The sequence below is a fragment of the Lycium barbarum genome, chromosome 10, assembly GCF_019175385.1.
Source record: "Lycium barbarum isolate Lr01 chromosome 10, ASM1917538v2, whole genome shotgun sequence".
NCBI lineage: Eukaryota > Viridiplantae > Streptophyta > Magnoliopsida > Solanales > Solanaceae > Lycium > Lycium barbarum.
This window is the reverse complement of record NC_083346.1, coordinates 70,933,015-70,957,264: the sequence shown is the minus strand read 5'-3', so window position 1 is coordinate 70,957,264 and position 24,250 is coordinate 70,933,015. Positions and strand designations below refer to the sequence as shown.

General features: G+C 38.9%; 1 protein-coding gene across 1 annotated transcript; it reads left to right on the top strand.

The window, feature by feature from the left end:
- Positions 1–24,232, top strand: LOC132614822 (ABC transporter G family member 24-like). Its single transcript, XM_060329369.1, has 14 exons — positions 1–551; positions 643–719; positions 6,554–6,820; positions 7,499–7,562; positions 7,656–7,802; positions 8,010–8,044; positions 8,220–8,293; positions 8,581–9,509; positions 9,774–10,070; positions 13,838–14,329; positions 22,163–22,311; positions 22,421–22,710; positions 22,801–22,934; positions 23,955–24,232. The coding sequence occupies exons 1-14, from the start codon at positions 322–324 to the stop codon at positions 24,109–24,111; spliced, it is 3,342 nt and encodes a 1,113-aa protein (XP_060185352.1). The 5' UTR covers positions 1–321; the 3' UTR covers positions 24,112–24,232.
- Positions 24,233–24,250: the final 18 nt, after the last annotated feature.

Genomic DNA, 24,250 nt, shown 5'->3' with positions numbered 1-24,250 from the left:
TACTAAAATCCTAATCTTGTAGACGTGCAAGATAAGATGTTCCAGGTTTGACTTGGCCGGCCTATTCATCGAAACAAAGAGTTAAAAAGGATATAATAAATGAAGAAATGTTCAAACAATTCGGCAAATAGAGATCCGGCAAGTGCAACGGGAGCAGTATAATTTTATAATATGCTAGTTCAGACCAAGACATGGTCTTCTTTGAATTGCAGAAAATGGGACCCACTACTCTCTGCAACTGCCATGAGTAGTCACCATTTTCCTTTTCTTATATAGACCCGCAAATCTCAAGCTCTTGTCCTGTTTTTCATATCCTAAACTATGGCAGCGACCCACCGGCCATTTCAAGTGGGTGTCATTGTGGTCCTGTTGAGCTTACTCAATTTGCAGTTTGTTTTGAGTCAATCCTTAGACAACGGTGCCTCACAACTCGATAATCCTGCTGTGCTTGATTTAGTTACTCGAACTCTATATAACCGTATATACAATCTCACTCAAAACCTTTTCGACAACCAATTTGCGGATGAATTCAAATTCTGCATTCTAAATCGGTAAATATTTCGGTCCAATCGTGGTTTATTCACTATTATGTTTTCGGATGTGTATGTTGCCTATTCTTAATGATATGATGATGTGTTGCAGAGATGAAGAATGGAACCATGCCTTCAATTACTCATCCAATATCGCTTTTCTCAGTGCTTGTGTTACCAGAACTAAAGGTACTTCCCATTTTCAACTTCTATTTTACACCAAATGAAGTGCTACAGACAAATGTTTGGAAGAGAATAAAATGACTTCATTTACTATGTGGATATAAATGAGACTACTGGCATAAATTACCAACAACAAAAAAAAAAACAATAGGAGACAATTAGCACCAAGTTTTATTCTGTCCATTCTTGACATCCTTTTGAAATAAAGTCGGCTTTTATAGTAACTTCTTTTGCTGATAATTTTGCGGATCGTCAGATTGTAACTCGTAGCTAATCAAGTCATAAAGCTGTTATTTACAATGGTAGCATTCACTTTTTCGATCGGTGAAACAAGTTTAGTTCTCAACGGACCAATTAGATAAATTTGCTGGCATGTTCAAGGGAAATTTATTTCTAGATATTACAATCTTGTATAGAATTACATTAGGCTTTTAAAATACAGCATATCAATCTCTTCTTGTTTCTCCTATTTTATTTTTAGAAAACTATCCAGTTTGGCAGCCCAGAGCAAAAAATTACCACGTTTACAGGCTTAACCGAAGCACTAATTTCTCTCATAGGCTCTTGTAATTATTCCACAACTAGGATCTACTATCAAATGCCTTCAAATATTACCAACAAGCTGTCCTCTTTACTTGCACTGTTGTATTTTCAATTGGCTGTGCTCCAGTCACACTGCTAATTATTAGGACCCATTTAAATGCACTCGGTTCATTAAACGTTGGTATTTCAAAATTCCTTCCGGCGTTGGTATTTCAAAATTCCTTCCGGCGTTGGTATTTCAAAATTCATTCCAAAAATTCCCGCGTTGGTATTTCAAAATTTCAAACTCGATAAGCTTGAATTTGAAAATTTGGGTTTTCAAAATTAAATTTTGTTCGAGTCGGTGTTGTTGGAATAGATTGGGTTGGGTACATCTTAAGGAGCTTGAATCTCAATTTTGGGGCGATTTGAGGTGGTTTGAAATGAAATTTAAGCCAAATTTGAAGTAGACGATGAACATGGAAGAAGATGAGATGTGTATCTCCTGTATATCCTTTGTGTATTTGTATATTTCCATGTATAATGTATCGCAGAGAAATTTTTCTACTCAATTGACTACGAATTTTGTCTTCAAATCACTTCAAATCGCCTCCAATCTTCCTCAGATTTTGTATGTTGCCTCGTTCATGTTATCTCATCATTGTTAGCTTTTTGTTGGCAAAAAATGGTTAAATGACATAGAAGACTAAAATGCCGTAAAGGATACTGTTAGTATCGGGAACTCGGGTGAGGAATTTAGCCAAACAACGTTATAATGACAATAATAAAGACAATGCAAGTTGATAATAACGAAAAATAAAGCAGACAAAGGAGACACAAATTTAACGTGGTACGTCCACAAGCGGAGAGGAGCAATTTCCCTATACCAACAAAAGTATAAAAGAGAGTACAAAATTAGAGGAAATACTCTAATTAATCCCAAATACTAACCTCACAAGATCACTCCAACGAAAAGGTTCACACAAGTGTTTCCCAACACCCACTCTCTTACAAAATACTCTAAAAGGATGAGAGCAAACTCAAGTAGTTCTTCTCAAATTGGTGTGTCTTGAACGTAAGGATGAACCCATAGCTTCCACTAAATCAGCCGATTAAAATTGATTGGCATCTGCAACTTTCTTTTGCAACTTGATAGGCAACAGGATATGCAACTTGATGGCATAAATTGTTATGACAAAACTTGTTATGGAACTTGTTGTGACAAAATTGTTATGGCCAAACATGGACACATAACAAATCTCCACCTTGGCCTTATTTTGACTGATATAGTAAATTTGCTCCTCCTCCGCAAAATCCTGATGGGCTAAATTGTTCTACGTAAACGCCAATCAAATTCAAGCAAAGCTTGAACTTGTCAATTGAGAAAGATTTTGTAAACATGTTGGCAGGATTGTCTCTAGTGTTGATTTTTTGAACAAAGACTTTTCCTTCAACAATGATTTCTCAGATGAAATGATACTTGATATCAATGTGTTTGGGCTTTTGTCCTCTCATGATATATCTTATCTTTAGTCAAGTGAATAGCGCTTTGACTATCATAGAAAAGGGTAATACCACCTTGGTGTAAATTGAGTTCAGCAAGTAGACCCTTCAACCATGAGGCTTCTTTGATCGCCTCAGTCACTGCCATATATTCTGCTTCGGTTGTAGATAAAGCTACTACATGTTGCAACTGATAGTGCAACCACCAATACAAAATACGTAACCTGTCAGTGATCTTCTTTTGCCAAGATCACTTGCATAATCTAAGTCTACAAAACCAACTAAAGTGGTAGTATTTCTCCCAAACCCAAACACCTCGCAAGTATCCGAGAATCCATTTCACAGCCTTCCGATGTGCTTTACCAGGGGAAGCCATATATCGGCTTACCACACTTACTGCTTGTGAAATGTCTGGACGTGTACACACCATTGCATACATAATACTGCCAACTGCACTGGAATATGGTATTTGTGTCATATACCTCGTTTCTTTCACTGACTGTGGTGATTGAGCAGCTAATAACTTAAAATGAGTAGCAAGACTAACTGGTTTAGTATCTTTCATGCCAAACCTCTCCAAGTACTTTTTCTAGGTCAGGAATAGCCTGTTGGCTCCTCGATCTCTATTGATCTCCATGCCAAGGATTTTCGTAGCTGCTCCCAAATTTTTCATTTCAAATTCACTTTTCTGTTGACTTTTCAAGTTGTGAGTTTCTGCAAATCCTTAGCAGTAATGAGCATGTCATCAACATATAACAATAAGTAAACAAATGAACCATCATTTAACTTTCAAAAGTAAAAAACAACGATCATACATGCTCCTCGAATAACCATGACCCAACATAAAGGAATCAAACCTCTTGTACGATTGTCTTGGGGATTGCTTTAATCGATACAAGGATTGTAATGTAGTATCCTAAGTGGAAAAGGATTGTAATGTAGTGTCTATAAATAGGGCTCAGTGTAATAATGCAGATACACAATTCAATAATATTTTTCGAGTCTTCATTTCTAACAAGATGGGTTTTACAATACTCACAACCCTCCCTGTCACGCCTCAAATCTGGAGGAATGGACCGGCACTCGATGCCTTAACTTTGATCGAGCTAACCACAACTATGGAGAGTGAGCTAGCTTCTTTAACATTAGCTCAAGGGATTAGTTGGAGGCAAAAATCAAGGATCTTATGGTCGGAGGAGGGAGATTCTAATACAAAATTTTGTCACAGGGTAACGGTGGCAACACGCGGAGGAATTTCACTAAATCAGTTGAATTGAGTGGGCTAGTGCTTGAGGGGGAAGAGGAGGTAGGAGGGGCAATTGTGGGTTTCTATTAGCAGTTGTTTTGGAAGGAGGCAGAATGTAGGCCTAAATTTGGGGGGGTGGGGGGTGGGGTGGGGAGAGTTTAATCAAATTAGGGATGATAGAATGATTTGGCAAGAGAGGGACATTGGGGAAGAGGAGGTAAGGCAGGCTGTTGCGAGTTGTGTAGGGAAATAAAGCTCCAGGACCAGACGGTTTCACTTTGGCATTTTTCTACCAGTGTTGGGGCACTTTAAGATGAGGTGATGTGGACCATAGAGTCTTTCCAGACTACGGGGGAGTTTGAAAAATGCCTCAACACTTCTTTCATTGTCATTGTTCCAAAAAGAGAGGGAGCTTTCAGTATCAGAGTTTATAGACCTATTAGTCTCGTGGGAAACATCTATAAGCTTATATCTAAGGTGCTTTTCAGTAGAGACTAAAAAAGATTTTGGATGAGACAGTGGGACTTCGACGAATGCCTTTGTGGGAACCAATAAAATTGTAGATGCAATTGGTTGCAAATGAAATGGGTGATTCGAGAAGAAAGCAAGGGTATCGGTGCAAATTGGATCTTGTGAAGGCTTATAATTAGCAAAATCTGCAGTTCCTCGACTTTATTATGATAAAGATGGGTTTTGGTGCTAGATGGAGGAAATGGATCAAGTTTTTCATCTCAATTGTCAGGTATTCTATCCAGGTGAATGGCAATCCATATAGCTTCTTTGGTACTCGATAGGAGTGAGACAGGCGACCAACTAGCTAAGGTCCACTTCTTTTCTTCAATTGTCTAGTCCTGATCCGATATATTTATAGACTACTTAAGCTCCTTTTCATTCTGAGTTCTCTTACCTAGACTTTTGAACGCTTTGGCAGAAGATGGTCGGTCCAATCAGTTTTAAAAATCCGTACAAAATCTAAATATCAGCTGACACTAGAATCTATGACTCTGAGGTGATACAGAGCATTCCAGCAAGCTTTTTCTGTTTGTCTAACTTCATCCTTGGGATGCATTCATGGTGTTAGCTGCAAATATGAAACTCATTAATGTGGCAGAGTTCCACAAAATATAACAGGTGTGAGCTCTTAATCTCTTTTCATCCCAGACTACAATAATACATCAGTCTTGTATTATTCCTTTTCTTTTTTTCTTTTTTTTTTCTTTTTGCCCTTTCCCTTGTTTTTGCTCTTTTTCATTCTTTTTCCATTCATTTCTTCCCTGGAAATATCCAAAGCCTTTTTTTTTGTTCATAGAAAAGGATATTGAGAAGAGAGAAAGATAAATTCATTTACATAAGGAAAAATCAATACATAACTTAAAAAGAAGCTTCCTAGCTCCCTTTTAAGTCGGATTGTTGGATGATGGCATTCTTTGAAAAGAGCCTCTGATTAAAAGCAGAGACTCGGTGTATAGAGTTTGTTGAACTATCAATGTACAAAGTTCAAAAACTTACACATACACTTCATGTTGTCATGCTATTCCAATCAAAGCAAATGGATACATAGAAGATAAAATTCTCCTAAAACTTCTCTAATTGTCAAAGTCACAAGTATAAGCTTCCAGATATGAGGTGTTGAGGAATCTTTTAGAAGGAAATACTGAAAATAGAAGTTAGTCTTCTTTCCATTTTATACAGCCTCTATTTGAAGCCAATTATGAGTTTCCACTTTATTGTTTTGATGTATTAATGGAGCTTTTGCAATAAACTGTGGTGAAAGCCAAAGGCGCCCTGATGGTTACGATTGTATCTCATCACTAGCAAACTATATGTCCTGTGGGTTTTTTTGAAATTGGTAACATGTTTCATATATTTAGATGTATATAGTCATCAGCACAAAGGTGGTTCTTAAAAGATGATGCAAAACATTAGACATTCCCCTATACAAAAACTTACAGGGATTCTATGACTTAAAGTATGGTTCCAATCATTTACAGAGTTTGGTTTACACCAAAAATGGAAAAGTAGTATACAATTCAATTTTATCCTCTGGATGAAATTACTTGTGTTGTGTCCTCAAAACATCTGGAGTTTCTTTCCTTCCAAACTGTCCACCAAATGCATGCTGGAATCTTTCTCCGCCATATCTTTTCACTGACCCCACCACCTACAGCAGACCAACATACATCCCATTGTTAACATATACTTACATATATTTCCTTAGAAATTATAGATTCAGTTAGGTTTTAGATTGACCTGATTGATCTTATATATATTTTCATGTCAAGTAGTCCAGTTATTTTGTTTGGCAATTTTTCTCAAAGCTAGTATGTGCTGAATTGGACCCAATTCATCTCATTGAACTGAAACACTTTCTCCCTTTACTATTGTTTTTCTTTTGCTCTGAGTTTTATATGATTGTTTCTCGTCTTCTCGTTGATGTTTGTTGTATGGAAGTGAAAATGATGGTGGAACAGACTTGATCTGATGTCTTTTTCTTTCCTATTGCTAAACATTTCGTGCCATTAATCACTCTTACAGTTCGATGATCTGATGAAAGTTATATATTGAACAGGGGATATTCAACGCAGGTTGTGTACTGCTGCAGAAATTAGTTTCTACTTCAGTAACACCATAACATCAGGGTCCAATTATTTAACGCCCAACAGAAACTGTAATTTGACCTCTTGGGTTCCAGGCTGTGAACCAGGATGGGCATGTAGCACTGGCTCGGATCAGAATCCTGACTTAAGAAATTCTCGAGAAATACCAGCGAGAACTGTTGCTTGTCAGCCTTGCTGTGAGGGTTTCTTCTGTCCTAACGGTCTTACTTGTATGATACGTAAGTATATAACTAAACATCATAAGCTTTTCAAAAAAATTAATAATAACTATCTTGTAGATTCCTGTGAGTGGACAGTAAAATTCTTGTATGTAAGCATGCCTGCGGTAGCCTTATTGGTAAAACAATATAAGAGATAAGTAGCCCACTGCAGTTACAGTTAAACAAGGAGCATCTATTGTTGTTTTATTGGAAAATAAACAAGATTGTCTCATTATTTGATTGTACATAGGAATATCAACCTAAGAGTTTTTCCTACTTTTTTACCCCCTTTCCTCAATCCTGAGTTAAATAGCTGGTTAGGTTCTCAAAAACTACTTGTGCCGGGTTCTGGTATGATGTACTGAATCTGTCTCTAGACGATGATATTTAGTTCAAGCTTTGTCACAGATATATATAATTAACTTATACATTGACATCCTTCATGAACAAGTTTGTAAAAGGGATTTCTGTTGACTCAGCATATAGTGCCACTTCCAGTAATTTGATGTTTTACAACAATGCCCTCAATATATGTATGCATTAAATGGAATAGTTAAGTGTTGCGCTATTTTTTCACTTATTTTGGTTACATGTGTACAACTTCTTAATCTTAGTTTCTATGTTCTTCTGATAAGTACCTTACTTGCTGATTCTTAACAAAAGAAAAGATGTCTGATAGCTTTTTCATTTTTCTAGCCTGCCCTTTAGGTTCCTACTGCCCACTTGCCACACTCAATGTGAATACTGGAATATGCGAACCGTGAGTTCAGATTCTTGATACAAGGCCGCTCTGATTTTTTTACTTGCTACTGTTCACTTTTTGTTTACATAACATGTTTATTGGTTTCTGTAGATATAGTTATCAATTACCTCCTGGGCAGCCAAATCATACTTGTGGTGGGGCAAACATTTGGTCTGATGTTCGCAGCAGCTCAGAGGTATTCTGTTCCGCAGGATCATATTGTCCAACAAATACAGAGAAGAATCCTTGCAGCAGTGGGTTGTAGTTTCTCTCTCAACACCTGATAAAAGTCCAATTATCTTCTAGCTGTAAAATTTTGAAATCAGGCTGATATCTGATTACATAAATCCCTTGTGAAATCCGTGTCACTTAGTTGTACTTGCACAACACACTTCTTTGGTGATATTTCATCAATTTTACTCCTCTTATGTCCTTTCAGGGCTAATCTTTACCCTGTAATTACAGGAATTACTGCCCCACAGGTTCTACGGCTGAGAAACGTAAGTTCCAGGTGGAGCGTGACCAATTATTTGCAATACATTGCTAAATAAAACTCTTTTCATTCAAAATGAATAACAAATGCATTTGTATTTCCATAAAGTCAATTGCATGAATTTAGATTCTTTCTCCAATGGTGCTGCTTCATGAAACATTCACCTCTTGATGGACTTGCAGCATGCTTCAAGTTGACTTCATGTAATCCAAACACCTCAAGTCAGAATATTCATGCATATGGGGGGATGCTCATAGTAAGTTTTGACTATTATCAAGTCACTGCCTGCCTGATATGCCTTCATAGTTTCTAGCTGCTCTAGGTTTATATGAAGTGAGAACTGGATTCAGTAATGCAATAAAATAACTGTGTTACAATTAAAGTTTTCTATTCTGTTTCCATAAGGAGTAGCAGCAACCCTTCTGGTGATAACAAGTTTCAGATATTGTTGTGCTACCTTCCCAGTGCTGAAGTTGAAATTGGTCCCGCTCTTTAGTATTTGAATATCTTCATTGTTTTGATGTTCAAGACTCATCCTTGCAGGCAGCTTTAGCCACGCTTCTACTTATAATTTACAACTGTTCGGACCAAATCATCACCATACGAGAAAGGAGACTTGCTAGATCCCGGGAAGCAGCTGCAAAAGTTGTAAAAGAAAAGATACAGGCACGTGCAAGGTGGAAAGCTGCAAAAGAGGCTGCTAAAAAGCATGCAGTTGAATTGCAAGGCCAGCTTTCTCGTAAATTTTCTCGCAAGCGAAATGTCACAAGTGACAAGATCACAGTACTGAATGAGGAATATACTGATACGGATGGTAATTCATATCCATCAAAGGAGCGCAGTTCTTCTTCAGTGTCCAAGAAATCGCAAAGCGCATCTGAGATAGAGGAAACAGGATCCAGTCCCTTGATGGAGATGATTAATGAAATTGAAGAACAAACTTTTGATAGTTCAGAATCTTTCAGTTTGGAGATCAAAGAAAAAAATTTGAAAACCAAAAAGCCCAAAGCGAAAGATATTCATACTCATAGCCAAATTTTTAAGTATGCATATGCACAACTTGAGAGAGAAAAAGCTCAACAACAGCAGAATAAAAACCTTACTTTCTCTGGTGTAATCTCAATGGCCACAAATACTGATTTCAAGAAAAGACCTGTAATTGAGATAGGTTTTACAGATTTAACTGTTACTTTGAAAGGAAAAAAGAAGCATCTTTTACGATCTGTTAATGGAAAAATCATGCCTGGTCATATTACTGCTGTCATGGGTCCATCAGGAGCAGGTAAAACTACTCTCCTTTCAGCTCTGGCAGGAAAAGCTGTTGGATGTACAACTTCTGGTTCCATCCTTATAAATGGAAAATCAGAACCAATCTGTTCGTACAGAAAAATCGTCGGTTTTGTTCCACAGGATGATATTGTGCATGGCAACTTGACTGTTGAGGAGAATCTATGGTTCAGTGCAAGGTGCAGGTGTGTAATAGTTGGTTCCATTCTATATTATGTCCTTGGGACTCTCCATTATTTTATCATTAAAAAATGTCCTTGGAACTCATGTTATAATGTTCGGCACAGGGTATATTTCAAAATTATCAGTTACTTCTAAATCGCCGTAATAAGCAGAAAACACATTGTTCTATTGACTACTGCTGGCTAGTGGCTTGTATCGCAAGTTGATCTGATCTCTTTAGCTGGTAGTTCAAAAGATAAACTTGTTAACCTTTTGTATTTTTTAAGGTTGTCAGCAGATTTGCCAAAGCAAGACAAGGTTCTCATTGTTGAGAGAGTCATTGATTTCTTGGGCTTACAGAGTGTGCGGGGTTCCTTGGTTGGAACAATGGAGAAGCGAGGTATCTCTGGAGGCCAACGGAAACGAGTAAATGTGGGGCTAGAGTTGGTAATGGAACCATCACTTCTATTTCTGGATGAACCTACATCTGGACTGGACAGTTCATCTTCTCAATTACTTCTTAGAGCACTTCGACGTGAAGCCCTTGAAGGAGTCAATATATGCATGGTTGTCCATCAGCCAAGGTAACCTCTGGAATTTGTTGACTTGGATTCTGATACGCAAATATTCATCCTTTCTGTTTATAGGTACTAGTCTTGCAGCCACAACTGCAAAAGCATGCAGTCTAATTCTAATGTTTGGCAGCAATAAATTAATTGAATAAATTTTAGAACAGAAGAAATCTTCTTCTAGCTAGTAGAGTTTCCTTCTGATTGATAAATATGCTTCCTGTTGTCTTTCACTGAAATCTTAGCTTAATCCTCCAACAATAGGCAGTTAGCTTTTAACATTACCATTCTCAAAAAAAAAAAAAAAAAAAAAAAGGCAGTTAGACGGGGGCGAGGGTTAGGAGGGGTAAGTGGGTTAAAGGAGCGTCTAGGTTGAGAGTAGGATCTTGGAACATTGGAACGTTAACGGGGAAGTCCATAGAGCTAGTTAAGATTCTTCAGAAGAGGAAGATTAATATAGCTTGTATCCAAGAGACCAAATGGGTAGGTCCTAAAGCTAAGGAGGTAGACGGGTATAAGTTGTGGTTCTCTGGTAGGTCGAAGTATAGAAATGGGGTGGGCATTTTAGTAGATAGTGAATTAAGGGATCAGGTGGTAGAGGTTAGGAGAGTCACTGATAGGATGATGTCGATTAAGGTGGTCGTTGAAGGACTCACTTTGAACATTATTAGTGTATATGCGCCGCAAGCGGGCTTAGGCGACGAGGAGAAGAGGCGCTTTTGGGAGGATTTGGACGAATTAGTGGGAGGCATACCGCCTACTGAGAAGCTATTCGTGGGAGGTGCTTTCAATGGACACATCGGACCTATTTCGGGAGGTTATGATGATGTGCATGGAGGCTTTGGCTTCGGGGACAGGAATGGAGGAGGAGTCTCACTTTTGGATTTTGCAAGAGCTTTTGGATTGGTGATAGCTAATTCGAGTTTCCCAAAGAAGGAGGAACACTTGGTAACTTTCCGTAGTTCGGTGGCTAAGACTCAAATTGACTTTTTACTCCTTAGGAAGGATGATAAAGGTCTGTGCAAGGATTGTAAGGTCATCCCGAGCGAATATCTTACAACCCGACATAAGCTCTTGGTGATGGATTTAGCGATCAAGATGACGAGGAAGAAGAGGGTCGTGGAGGACCGACCTAGGATCAGATGGGGGAGTTTAACCACTATTAGTGCCCTGGAGATGGGAGAGAAATTGAAGGATATGGGGGCCTGGGATAGTAGTGGGGATGCGACCAGTATGTGGGATAAGACGGCTAATTGCATTAGGGTGGTAGCAAGGGAAGTGTTGGGGGTCTCGACAGGTAGTCGTGGTCAGCATCAAGGGGACTGGTGGTGGAATGGAGAAGTTCAAGGGAAGGTGGAAGCAAAGAAGGTGGCGTATGCGAAGTTGATAGAAAGCAAGGATGAGGTGGAGAAGTGGACGAATACAGAACTTTATAAGATGGCGAGGAAGGAGGCGAAGTTGGCGGTTTCGACGGCAAAAACGGCAGCTTTTGAACGCATGTATGCTGACCTAGAAGAGAAAGGAGGGGAACAGAAATTGTTCAGGCTAGCCAAGGCAAGGGAGAGAAAGGCACGTGATGTGGATCAAGTAAAATGCATCAAGGACGAGCATGGCAAAGTATTGCTAGAGGAAACTGTCATTAGACGGAGATGGCAGTCATACTTCTCCAAACTCTTGAATGAAGAAGGGGACAGAGACATTGTGTTGGGTGATTTAGAACATACAGAAAGGCGTCGCGACTTTGGCTATTGCAGGAGTATTAAGGTTGATGAGGTTAAGGGTGCTGTTCGTAGGATGCGCAGGGGAAGAGCAACCGGACCTGATGAGATTCCGGGGGAATTTTGGAAGAGCGCGGCCCCAGAAGGTTTGGAGTGGCTGACTAGGTTGTTTAATGTCATCTTTAAGACGGCATTGATGCCCGAAGAATGGAGGGCGAGTGTAATGATCCCTCTATACAAGAATAAGGGAGATATCCAGAGTTGCAACAACTATAGAGGTATCAAGCTGCTAAGCCATACTATGAAAGTGTGGGAAAGGGTGGTGGAGATGAGGGTGAGGAGAGGTGTGTCTATTTCAGAAAACCAGTTCGGATTTATGCCGGGACGTTCAACTACAGAAGCCATCCATCTTATGAGAAGGTTGGTGGAGCAGTATAGGGAGAGGAAGAGGGACTTACACATGGTATTCATCTACCTAGAAAAGGCTTATGACAAAGTTCCAAGACAGATCCTATGGAAATGCTTGGAGGCTAAAAGTGTACCTGTGGCGTACATTAGGGTGATCAAGGACATGTATGAGGGAGCTAAAACCAGGGTGAGGACAGTAGGAGGAGACTCAGAGCACTTTCCAGTTGTGATGGGGTTGCATCAAGGATCAGCTCTTAGTCCGTTTTTATTTGCCTTGGTGATGGATGGATTGACACGGCAAATTCAAGGTGAGGTGCCATGGTGTATGCTTTTCGCGGACGACATAGTCCTGATTGACGAGACTCGTAGCGGAGTTAACGCTAAGCTGGAGTGTTGGAGACATACTCTGGAGTCTAAAGGGTTTACGCTGAGTAGGACCAAGACAGAGTACTTGGAGTGTAAGTTCAGTGAAGCAACTCAGGAGGCTGACTTGGAAGTAAGGCTTGGTACCCAGGCCATCCAGAAGAAAAGTAGTTTCAAGTACCTTGGGTCTATTGTGCAAGGCAGCGGGGAGATTGACGATGATGTCACACATCGTATTGGGGCAGGGTGGATGAAATGGAGGCTTGCTTCCGGAGTGCTATGTGACAAAAAGGTGCCACAAAAACTTAAGGGCAAGTTCTACAAAGTGGTGGTTAGACCGACTATGCTGTATGGGGCGGAGTGTTGGCCAGTTAAGATCTCTCACGTTCAAAAGATGAAAGTTGCCGAGATGAGAATGTTGAGATGGATGTGTGGCCACACCAGGAGTGACAGGATTAGGAATGAGGATATTCGGGATAAGGTGGGGGTGGCCTCGGTGGAAGACAAGATGCGAGAAGCGAGATTGAGATGGTTTGGGCATGTGAAGAGGAGAGATACAGATGCCCCAGTGCGGAGGTGTGAGAGGTTGGCCATGGATGGTTTCAGACGAGGTAGGGGTAGGCCGAAGAAGTATTGGGGAGAGGTAATTAGACACGACATGGCGCAATTACAGCTTACCGAGGACATGACCTTAGATAGGAGGGTTTGGAGGACCCAAATTAGGGTAGAAGGCTAGTAGATAGTCTCGTTATCCGTTCTTATTAGTAGTCGCATTATTGCAATATAATTTCTTGTGCTCCGATTTCTGCTATTATCTGTTATTATGTGTTATTTCCTGTGCTTTGGTTATCCTGTGTCATCTGCTCTGATTTTTGCTATTATCGGTTATTTTTTGTGCTCTGATTATCCTGTATTATCTGTGTCGCTTGCATTATTTCATTTCCATATCGCTTTAAATCTCTTATCCGAATCTCTTAACCTTATCTAACCGTATCTGACTTCTTTTTATGCTTTTATTGAGCCGGGGGTCTTTCGGAAACAGCCGTCCTACCTTGGTAGGAGTCAGGTCTGCGTACACTCTACCCTCCCCAGACCCTACGATGTGGGATTTCACTGGGATGTTGTTGTTGTTGTTGTTGTTGGCAGTTAGCTTTCACCATATATTGGAAATCAACCTAGAAGTCCAAAAAAACATTCGATTTTTTGAAACTGCAGATACAGTGAAGTAGACTTTTTAGGCTGCTAATTATTTCCTTTTCTCTTAATCATCTCTTTACCACTTTGCTGTTCCAGCTACACCTTATTCAAGATGTTTGATGATTTGATACTCTTAGCAAAAGGTGGTCTTGTAGTCTACCATGGTCCTGTAAAGAAAGTCGAAGACTACTTTGCAGGCCTTGGTATTGATGTCCCAGAACGAGTTAATCCTCCGGACCACTTCATAGATATTTTGGAAGGGCTGGTGAAATCAAGCACTAGTTCAAATGTGAACTACAAGGAGCTTCCTGTGTTGTGGATGCTTCACAATGGTTATTCTGTGCCCCCAGATATGCAACAGGGTGCTGCTGTGCTTGCATCTTCACCAGTGGAATTAAACATTGGCAATCAAGCAATTTTTGATCATGTAACAGAGGAAAATTCCTTTGCTGGCGAAATGTGGGAAGACATGAAGACTAACGTGGAGCGGCAACGTGATATTATACTGCACAACTTTATGAGGTCAAATGACCTCTCCAACCGGAGAACTCCAAATGTTATTCTGCAATATAAGTACTTCATTGGAAGGTACATATTCACAAAATCAGTTTCTTTTCATTGGAGAGTTCTTTCTGTGTTTTATTATGAATTAAATACATAGATAAAAACTTAACAAAAAGGTAAGTTCAAGAATTTCTTAAGTAGTGAACCACCGGTCTGGGAATCGGGGTTCTAGATCATCTCTATACCCATTACCCAGCTAGCTTTCACTAATTTTGGCACTGCCCACAAGTTAAACAAAGTTGCGTGCATATTTATGTGGCCTGATAAATTCTTGGAATTGCTCGATAATTGATCTTATAATCTGTTTGCTGTTATTGCAACCAGTATCTAGTTTTAGTTGAGTTACATCAGTATTGACAGGCAAGAAATTTATCCAGTGTGAGCTATATCCCACTATAGAATCTTAAGCCATTGAAGAGGAGAAGTGTAGCTGAAGCTTCCTGCAAGAATGAGCAATATTTTGATTCGCGTACAGTGGTCTAATATCTTGAGCATCAGTTTCACAGCCGAAGTCATCTTGTTGATACAAACAAAGAAAAGATGATCTTGTTAACGTATCCTTGCACTTTGGGACACATGTGGATATCCCCCACTTGTGGCTAAAAGCAAACCCAAAAAAGAAGAGCGAAGAACACTTTCAGAGATCGGGTTCTTTTAATCTAGTGAATAAGGCCCGTCAATTTTTATAAGATCCACTACTTCCTCTCAAACAAAGCTCCTCACAGAAATTCCAGCCTTCTGATTTGATATCAATCAAAGGGAATTCCTTTGTTCCTAGGTGTTAGAATAGGAATAGGAATAGGAATAGGATTTGTATATAGTATCCTACATGGAAAAGGATTAGGATGTAGTGTCTATAAATAGGGCTCAATGTAATAATGTTGATACACAATTCAATAATAATATTTTTTCCCGTATTTTCTCACATGGTATCAGAGCCATAATAGAACACCGGAACAATTTTTCCGACGTGAACAGTGTTTCCAGCAGTTCAGCACTATTTTTCCGGCTATACAGCACTGTTTTCCAATCTGTTTCTCTTCAGTTGAGGTCGCCCAGGTCTTCCGAGCACTTCATATCAGTTTGCGAGCACTATTCTGATTGCCGGAATTAGGGTTCCGGCGACTGCTGCACTGTTGCCAGCCACTTTTTTGACAATTTTTTTTCCCAGCCTGGTGTGTCAGAAATTCCGCACCTATCCCAGCAGTGATTTCTGACTTCCGATCACTTTTAGTTTTCCAGCGAAATTTTCCGGCGGCTGATTTCTGGATCTCTGTTTTCTTAGCACCATCAGCTAAGTTTTGTCCCTGTTTTGTGTGTTTTACTTGAAGTTTTGAGCCATGTCTCTCGGATATGATATGTTTGGCTCCAAAAACACGGGAATCGGAACTTCAAGCCCTATGATTACTTCCGAACCGTTAATGGGAAGTTCAAACTATTTAGCTTGGGCTTCCTCGGTTGAGTTGTGGTGCAAGGATCAAGGTGTTCAAGATCACTTAACGCAAAAGGCTATTATGGTTGACGAAAAGGAAAAGGCTAGTGAGACAGATGGAAAGGCCAAAGCACAGTGGGAGAAAGTTGACGCTCAATTATGTAGCCTTCTGTGGCGATCTATTGATCCCAAATTGATGCCCTTGTTCCGTTGCTTCCAGACATGTTATTTAGTTTGGGAAAAGGCTCGCGCTTTATACACTAATGACATAGCTCGATTTTATGATGTGATATTTCGGATGACCAACTTAAAGAAACAGGAATCAGATATGTCTACTTACTTGAGACAAGTACATGGATGAATTTGAGCAGTTGATGGCGGTCACTACGAACGTTGAAAAGCAACAGGAGCAAAGACAGATGTTGTTTCTAGTTCTTACACTTACTGGACTTCCTACTAACCTTGATTCGGTGCGTGATCAGATTTTGGCTAGTCCTACGGTTCCTACAATTGATAAACTATTTTCTCGTTTGATTCGTCTTGCTGCGCCTCCTAATCACACAGTGATTTCATCACCAACCGTTGACTCCTCTATTCTCGCATCTCAAACCATAGAGAATCAAACATCTCAGTCTATGGATAATCGACGAGGAGTAGGTCGCTTTGGAAAATCTTGAACTAAGTGTAGTTATTGTCATAAGTTTGGACACACTCGCGACGTATGCCATGCTCTACATGGTCCACTACCCAATGATGTTCAGTGTAGTTATTGTCATAAGTTTGGACACATTCGTGACGTATGTCGTGCTCTGCATGGTCAACCACCCAACAATGCTCATGTTGCTCAGACTGACACTATAGGAAATTCGAGGCTTTTATCTGAAGTTGAATATAATGAGTACTTTCAGTATCGAGCAAGTAAGCAGCCATCTCCACAAGTAGTCACGGATTCTCAGCCTAATACTTCTGTTGCTGGTAATCCCTTCGCTTGTGTTTCACAGTCTAGTATCCCTCCATCGTGGGTCGTTGACTCAGGCTCTTCTGATCATATTTCTGGTAACAAATCACTTTTGTCAAATATTATTTATTCACAGTCTCTTCCTTCGGTTACTTTAGCCAATGGAATCCAAACAAAACCAAAAGGGGTTGGACAAGCTAATCCCTTATCTTCTGTCACTTTAAACACTGTTCTCTATGTCCCAAAATTGTGCCATAATATTTCTTGATGATTTTTTTGTTATGCAGAGCCGCAATACGAGACAGGTGATTGGTGCAGGATATGAATCACAAGGCCTCTACTATCTAACACTTACCTCTCCTAATTCCTCCACAGCATGCTCCGTTATAGATCCTCCGGACTTGATCCATAAACGATTGGGACATCCGAGTCTGTTCAAGCTACAAAAGATGGTGCCTAGTTTGTCTAGTCCGTCCAAATTAGATTGTGAGTCGTGCCAATTTGGGAAACACTCGCACTACCTTTCCACGTAGTGCTGAGAATCGTGCAGAGTCTATTTTTTCAATAGTTCATTCTGATATTTGGGGTCCTAGTAGAGTCTGTTCACCTTAGGATTTCGTTATTTTGTTAGTTTCATTGACGATTTTTCCCGATGTACTTGGCTATTCTTAATGAAAGATCGTCCTGAGTTATTCTCTATATTTAAGAGTTTTTGTGTTGAAATACAAAATCAATTTGGTGTTTCTATTCGTACTTTTTGTAGTGATAATACCTTACAATACAAATCCTCCCAGTTTCAGCAGTTTATGACTCACCTACGAATTATTCATCAAACATCTTGTCCCTCCACCCCTCAGTAGAATGGGGTAGCAGAAAGAAAGAATAGCAGTCTTATTGAGACTGCTCGCACTATTCTCATTGAATCCCATGTTCCGTAGCGTTTTTGGGGCGCTGCAGTCCTCACGTCTTGCCATTTAATTAATCGAATGCCCTCATCTTCTATTCAGAATCAAATTCCATATTCCATAGTATATCCTCAGTCATCTTTATACTCTCTTCCTCGTGTTTTTGGGAGCACATGTTTTGTCATAACCTAGCTCCGGGGACAGATAAATTAGCTCCTCGCTCTCTTAAATGTGTCTTTCTTGATTATTCTCGGGTTCAAAAGGGGTATCGTTGCTTCTCACTTGATCTTCGCCAATATCTTATGTCTGCCGATGTTGCATTTTTTGAGTCTCAACCTTACTTTAGGTCTCTTTCTGATCATCCTGATATCTTTGAGGTCTTACCTATACCTCAGGTTTTACCTACACCGACCTTTGAGGAATCTACAGTTACTTCTACATCTCCAGTCACAGTGCCACCACTTTTAACTTATCATCGTCGACCGCGTCCAGCATCAGATCCAACATCAGGTCCAGATAATTCATATCATGCGTCGGAACCTGCACCTAGTGTGGACTTATCTCCTTCTGATCAGCCGATTGCACTTCGGAAAGGTAAACGGTCCACTCGTAATACTAACCCACATTATACCCTTTTAACTTATCATCATCTATCATCATCCCATTATGCCTTTGTATCATCATTTTCCTCTGTCCCCATTCCTAAGTCTACAGGTGAAGCCCTTTCTCATTTCGGATCGTGACAGGCTATGATTGACGAGATGTCTGCTTTACACACGAGTGGTACTTGGGAGCTTCTTCTTCTTCGTTCAGGTAAATCTATTGTTGGTTGTCGTTGGGTTTATGCAGTCAAAGTTGGTCCGGACGGCCAAGTTGATCGGCTTAAGGCTCACGTTGTTGCGAAGGGGTATTCACAGATATTTGGGCTTGATTACAGTGATACTTTCTCCCCTGTGGCTAAAATAGCATCTGTCCGTCTTTTTCTATCCATGGTTGTTGTCCGCCATTGGCCTCTTTATCAGTTGGACATTAAGAATGCTTTTTTCCATGGTGATCTTGAGGAGGAAGTTTATATGGAGCAACCACCTGGTTTTGTTGCTCAGGGGGTGTCTAATCTGGTGTGTCGATTGTGTCAGTCACTTTATGGTTTGAAACAGTCTTCTTGAGCCTGGTTTGGTAAATTCAGCACAGTAATTCAGGAGTTTGGCATGACTCGCACTGAAGCAGATCATTCTGTGTTTTATCGACATTTTGCTCCAGATTTAAGTATTTATTTGGTGGTTTATGTTGACGATATCGTTATAACTGGCAATGGTCAAGATGGTATCACTAATTTAAAGCAACATCTCTTTCGACATTTCCAGACTAAAGATCTTGGCTGACTGAAGTATTTTCTAGGTATTGAGGTTGCCCAATCCACGTCAGGTATTGTTATTTCGCAACGCAAGTATGCCTTAGACATTCTTGAGGGGACAAGTATGATGGGATGTAGACCCATTGACACTTCTATGGATCCGAATGCTAAACTCCTGCCAGGAAAAGAGGAGCCACTCAGTGATCCTGGAAGATATAGGCGGCTGGTTGGTAAGTTGAATTATCTCACAGTGACTAGACCTGACATTTCATTTCTTGTGAGTGTTGTAAGTCAATTTATGGATTCGCCCCTTGTCCGCATTCTACGATATATTAAGTCAGCTCCAGGTAAAGGATTGCTTTTCGAAGATCGAGGCCATGAGCAGATCGTTGGATATATAGATGTTGATTATGCAGGATCACCCTCTGATAGACGTTCTGCATCCGGATATTGTGTGTTAATAGGAGGTAATTTGGTGGCCTGGAAGAGTAAGAAACAGAGTGTCGTTGCTCGATCTAGTGTTGAATCAGAATATCGAGCAATGGCTGTAGCAACTTGTGAGCTAGTTTGGATTAAGCAGTTGCTTAGAGAACTAAAATTTGGAGAAATCAGTCATATGGAACTTGTGTGTGATAACAAAGCGGCCCTTCATATCGCATCAAATCCAGTATTTCATGAGAGGACTAAGCACATTGAGATTGACTGTCACTTTGTTAGGGAAAAGATACTCTCCAGAGATATTGTTACTAAATTTGTGAAGTCGAGTGATCAACTTACGGATATTTTCACCAAGTCACTCAGGCGTCCTCGTATTAGATACATCTGTGACAAGCTCGGTACATATGACTTGTGTGCACCAGCTTGAGGGGGAGTGTTAGAATAGGAATAGGAATAGGAATAGGAATAGGATTTGTATATAGTATTCTACATGGAAAGGGATTAGGATGTAGTGTCTATAAATAGGGCTCAATGTAATAATGTAGATACACAATTCAATAATAATATTTTCTCCCGTATTTTCTCAAAACTAGGATTATATGTCATCAACTGAATCTATCTTGATGAAACTTTTCTAGCCGTTGGCAATAAATCAACTTCTGAAAATTATGAAGTAATTCATCTCTTAATTCCTAATCCATTCTTTCTGACCACCAAAAGTAAAAGTAAAGAAATAGAAAAAGGAAATAGGTGCAAAATAAAGAAATAAAATAATACGTGCATCCCTTCTTCTTCTTCATTTGTCTACTTATTTGACCCTTTGTGTTAACTTCTGATCTCAAAACATATGTATAAGATAGCCTGCACACAGCTAGCATTTCAGAAAGTTGATAATTCCCTGTCAAACTGTCTCCTGTCACGTTGATCAGGCATTTTAAAGAGGCATTATGTTGTATGTGTTCCTTCTTTTGATGTATCTAATACCTATTAGTTGGGACTAAGTTTTAGTTACATTAGTATGTTTTCTTTGGGTCTTATGTTTTCTAGGAGTCTTTTAGTCCTATTTGAGATTTATATGCCAGTAGAAAATATAAAGAACTTCAACTTATTATAGAAAAGGGTCAAATATGGCCTTAAAGTATTGAGGATTGAGCATATCTGCCCTTTGTTAGTAGTTTAGTTCACATATGCCCTTACCGTTCAATAGTTGGTCGAAATATGCCCTTAATTTAATTGAAGCCTCCAATTAACTGATTAATCAGCGAAAAAGGGCCAAATATATCCTTAAAATAGCGAAATTTGGCAGATATGCCCTTCGTTAATAGTTTAACATTTCTATAGCATGTACAGATTTAACATTTCTTTTCTACTGGTGTTTATGTAACAACCAAAGCCAAACACCAATTTCTAAATATGAATGTAAATAGTTTAGCTTAAGTTAATATTGTTATATTTTTACATACTAACGATGTACTATCTTTGTCTCAATTTATGTGACACACTTTTCTTTTTAGTTAGTTCCAAGCAGAATGACATCTTTCCATAATTAATAACAGTTTAACTTCAAACTTCCCATTTTACCCTTAATGAAATGATTTATAGTCACAAAATTTTTATGGCTTATTCAAGACATCAAGTTTCAAATTTGTTAAACCCCGTGCTCAGTCAAACACCTTCACATAAATTGGAATGGAGGGTGTAAATAATATATCGATGTAATAAACTTTCATATCTTCGGTGATGAAAATTGTAATTTATAAATATCTTTTTGTTCTTCAGTTCCCTGAGTTTTTTTTATAATCGATTCACGTATTCTCTATACTATACTTGTGTCCTAAATTAAAGACGAGATAATTTCCATCATGTTATTATAAAAAAAAGGTGGATCTTGTGTTAAAAGTTTAATTATATTGACTAAATCAATAATTTTCCTTTAATTATATTGACTAAATCAATAATTTTCCAGACTCCTAAAAAAAATCAATAATTTTCCGGATTAACATCGATCCTCAAGAGTCAATTTTCTAAGCGGAGAAACAATGTTGAAACACTTTTATACAAAATTTGTGGAGTTGAAAGGGGGTTGTCAGCCAAAAATTTAGTTTTTTACTTGGTTAAATCTGAGAAAATCTTATTCGATTATCATTCATGTATTATTAACAAAGGGAAAATCTGCTCAATTTCTCATACTTTAAGGGCATATTTGACCCTTTTTCGCTTATTAATCTGCTAATTAAATTAATGCGGGCTCCAGTAAAATTAAGGGCATATTTGGACCAACTATTGGATGTAACATAATATGTGAGCTAAGTATTAACGAAGGGCATATCTGCTCAATTTCAAATACTTTAAGGGCATATTTGGACCTTTTCTGTTTTTATTATTATATCTTTGTATAGCATGGATCTAGGATGAGCTTAAATGGAGTGGCATGGTCAATGAGGATCCATAGAGCTGATTTCGACTTGCTTCGGATTGAGGCTAAGTTGTTTTTATAGTCTAGTTGACTGAGGTTGATATCGAACTTGGAGATTTTGGCAAGTCAGCTACTTTTGTAACTTTTCCTGATAATTATGTAGAAAATCAGGTCATTATTGGGTTATAGCAGCAGAGCAAGTTTGGTTTAACTTAACTGTTGGAAAATGTTATTTGTTTTTACACGCCACTGCTGGATGCATGGGCAGATTTAAGTGAATAAGCTTCAAAATCAACTTTTTTGACGCTGCAGTTGAATTCTCATATAATGTTTTTCTTTTTGAAAATATCCCAGAGTATGTAAGCAAAGATTACGAGAAGCAAAAATGCAAGCAATAGATTATCTCATTCTCTTGGTTGCTGGAGCTTGCTTAGGATCACTAACCAAAGTGAGGGATGAAAGCTTTGGTGCACCTGGCTATACACACACAATAATTGCTGTCTGTAAGTTGAATAACCATTATCCAAGGCTTTAAAGTCCATACTAGTTCAGAGTATAACTTCTTTTTCCTGAATTTCTGATCAGTTTTTATTTCTTATAATTCTTCTTCAGCTTTGTTATGCAAAATTGCGGCTTTGAGGACATTTGCATTGGACAAGTTACAGTATTGGAGAGAAAGTGCTTCGGGCATTAGTAGCATTGCTCATTTTGTTGCCAAAGATACAATAGATCATTTCAACACCGTGATTAAGCCTGCTGTATATCTATCAATGTTCTACTTTTTCTGCAATCCAAGATCTTCATTTGCGGATAATTACATTGTGTTACTGTGCCTTGTGTATTGTGTGACTGGAATGGGCTATGCATTCGCCATCTTCCTAGCACCAGGTCCCTCCCAGCTGGTAAGCATGACTTCCCCGTGAAACATGTCATATTGCTGCAGTGTTAGTTTCTTTTCATACCTCTGACTAACATGCTTCACTTATACCTAGTGTTCGGTTCTTGTTCCTGTGGTTTTGACGCTTATTGCGTCTTGCACTGATGGTGGTAAATTCCTCAAGATCTTGGCAGATTTATGCTATCCAAAGTGGGCGCTGGAGGCATTTGTCATTGCAAATGCCGAAAGGTATGTGATGACAGTTCTCTATAGTGAATGACCTATGTATGGTTCAGCGCTTGTTACTTTAATGGTTCTAGTTGTGCAAATCTTGGCATCCCCTGACAGAAGACCACTAAAATGTTTGAATTAGAAGCATATATAAATATATTCTCTCTCTCTCTCTCATGCGCGCGGATGCAAAACTCTCCAACTCTTTAGGACTACATTGTGGATGTTGTGAAGTAAAGAAGGTGGGATCCACAGTTTATAAAGGTCCAAAACCTTTTCCTCCAAGAAAAGGATTAGTCAAATATGGAAGAGATTTATATTTTTCTTTTAGGAAAAGTAAAAATCAATTATGACAAACACATTGTCCTTTTCTTCAAGAAAAAAGAAAATCCGTTAACACCTAACAATGTGCATGTAGGTATGATTCCCGTGTTTTGAACTCTGATTCCTTTTTCTTCCTTTTCCCTCTTCTTTTGCTTAGCTATACTCCTAGGGTGGCGAGGTCACCACTCAACAGTGGAGAGATGCCTACTTGTCGATCTTAGTCCTGTTTTCAGTTATTCTTGTTTATGGAAGCATGAGTTGGTAATACTGCTGATGATAATGAGAGGCAAACTGCAAAAACAAATAGTGCATTGAATTCCTAATTATTACGCATGAATTTTTCTTTCTTTCACATATAACTCATTTATAAAGATTATCACAGTACTCCCTCCCTCAATGCAAACAGAGTGAATAGGTTCTATTGGATTTAAAAGGGCTCTAGTGGGGCCTATATCTTTGTTCTAAGTTGGTGGATCGTTGATGTGAAAAGTGCTGGTTTACACTGTTGACTGTTCTCCTTCTTACTGCACCGAGTCCGATAGCAGGTTCTGACTAAGTTACATCATAATTGATCGATCCCAATTTGAATGATTTTACACAAACAATCAATCAATGTAATGTCTCTGTATATAACAATCTTAAATTTGTGAAATACATCGTACATAATTTCAAATTCGAATGCATGTAATGAATCATTATCTTGTCTGATTTCAGGTATTATGGTGTATGGCTCATAACTCGTTGTGGTGCACTTATGAACTGGGGATACAGTCTCCATGATTGGGGTCTTTGTTTGTGCATTCTCCTCCTCATAGGTTTAGGTAGTCGTATCATTGCTTTCATTGGCATGCTAAGCTTCCAGAAGAAGTGAAATTGATTATTCATGTCAGTTTTCTTTGTTGTCATCAATTTTTTTTAGGTGATTCTATCCTCCATTCCTGTGTAAATATATATAATTTTTCATCTTGTGCAATGAAATTATATAGCCCTTCTATTCTGTTTAACAACAT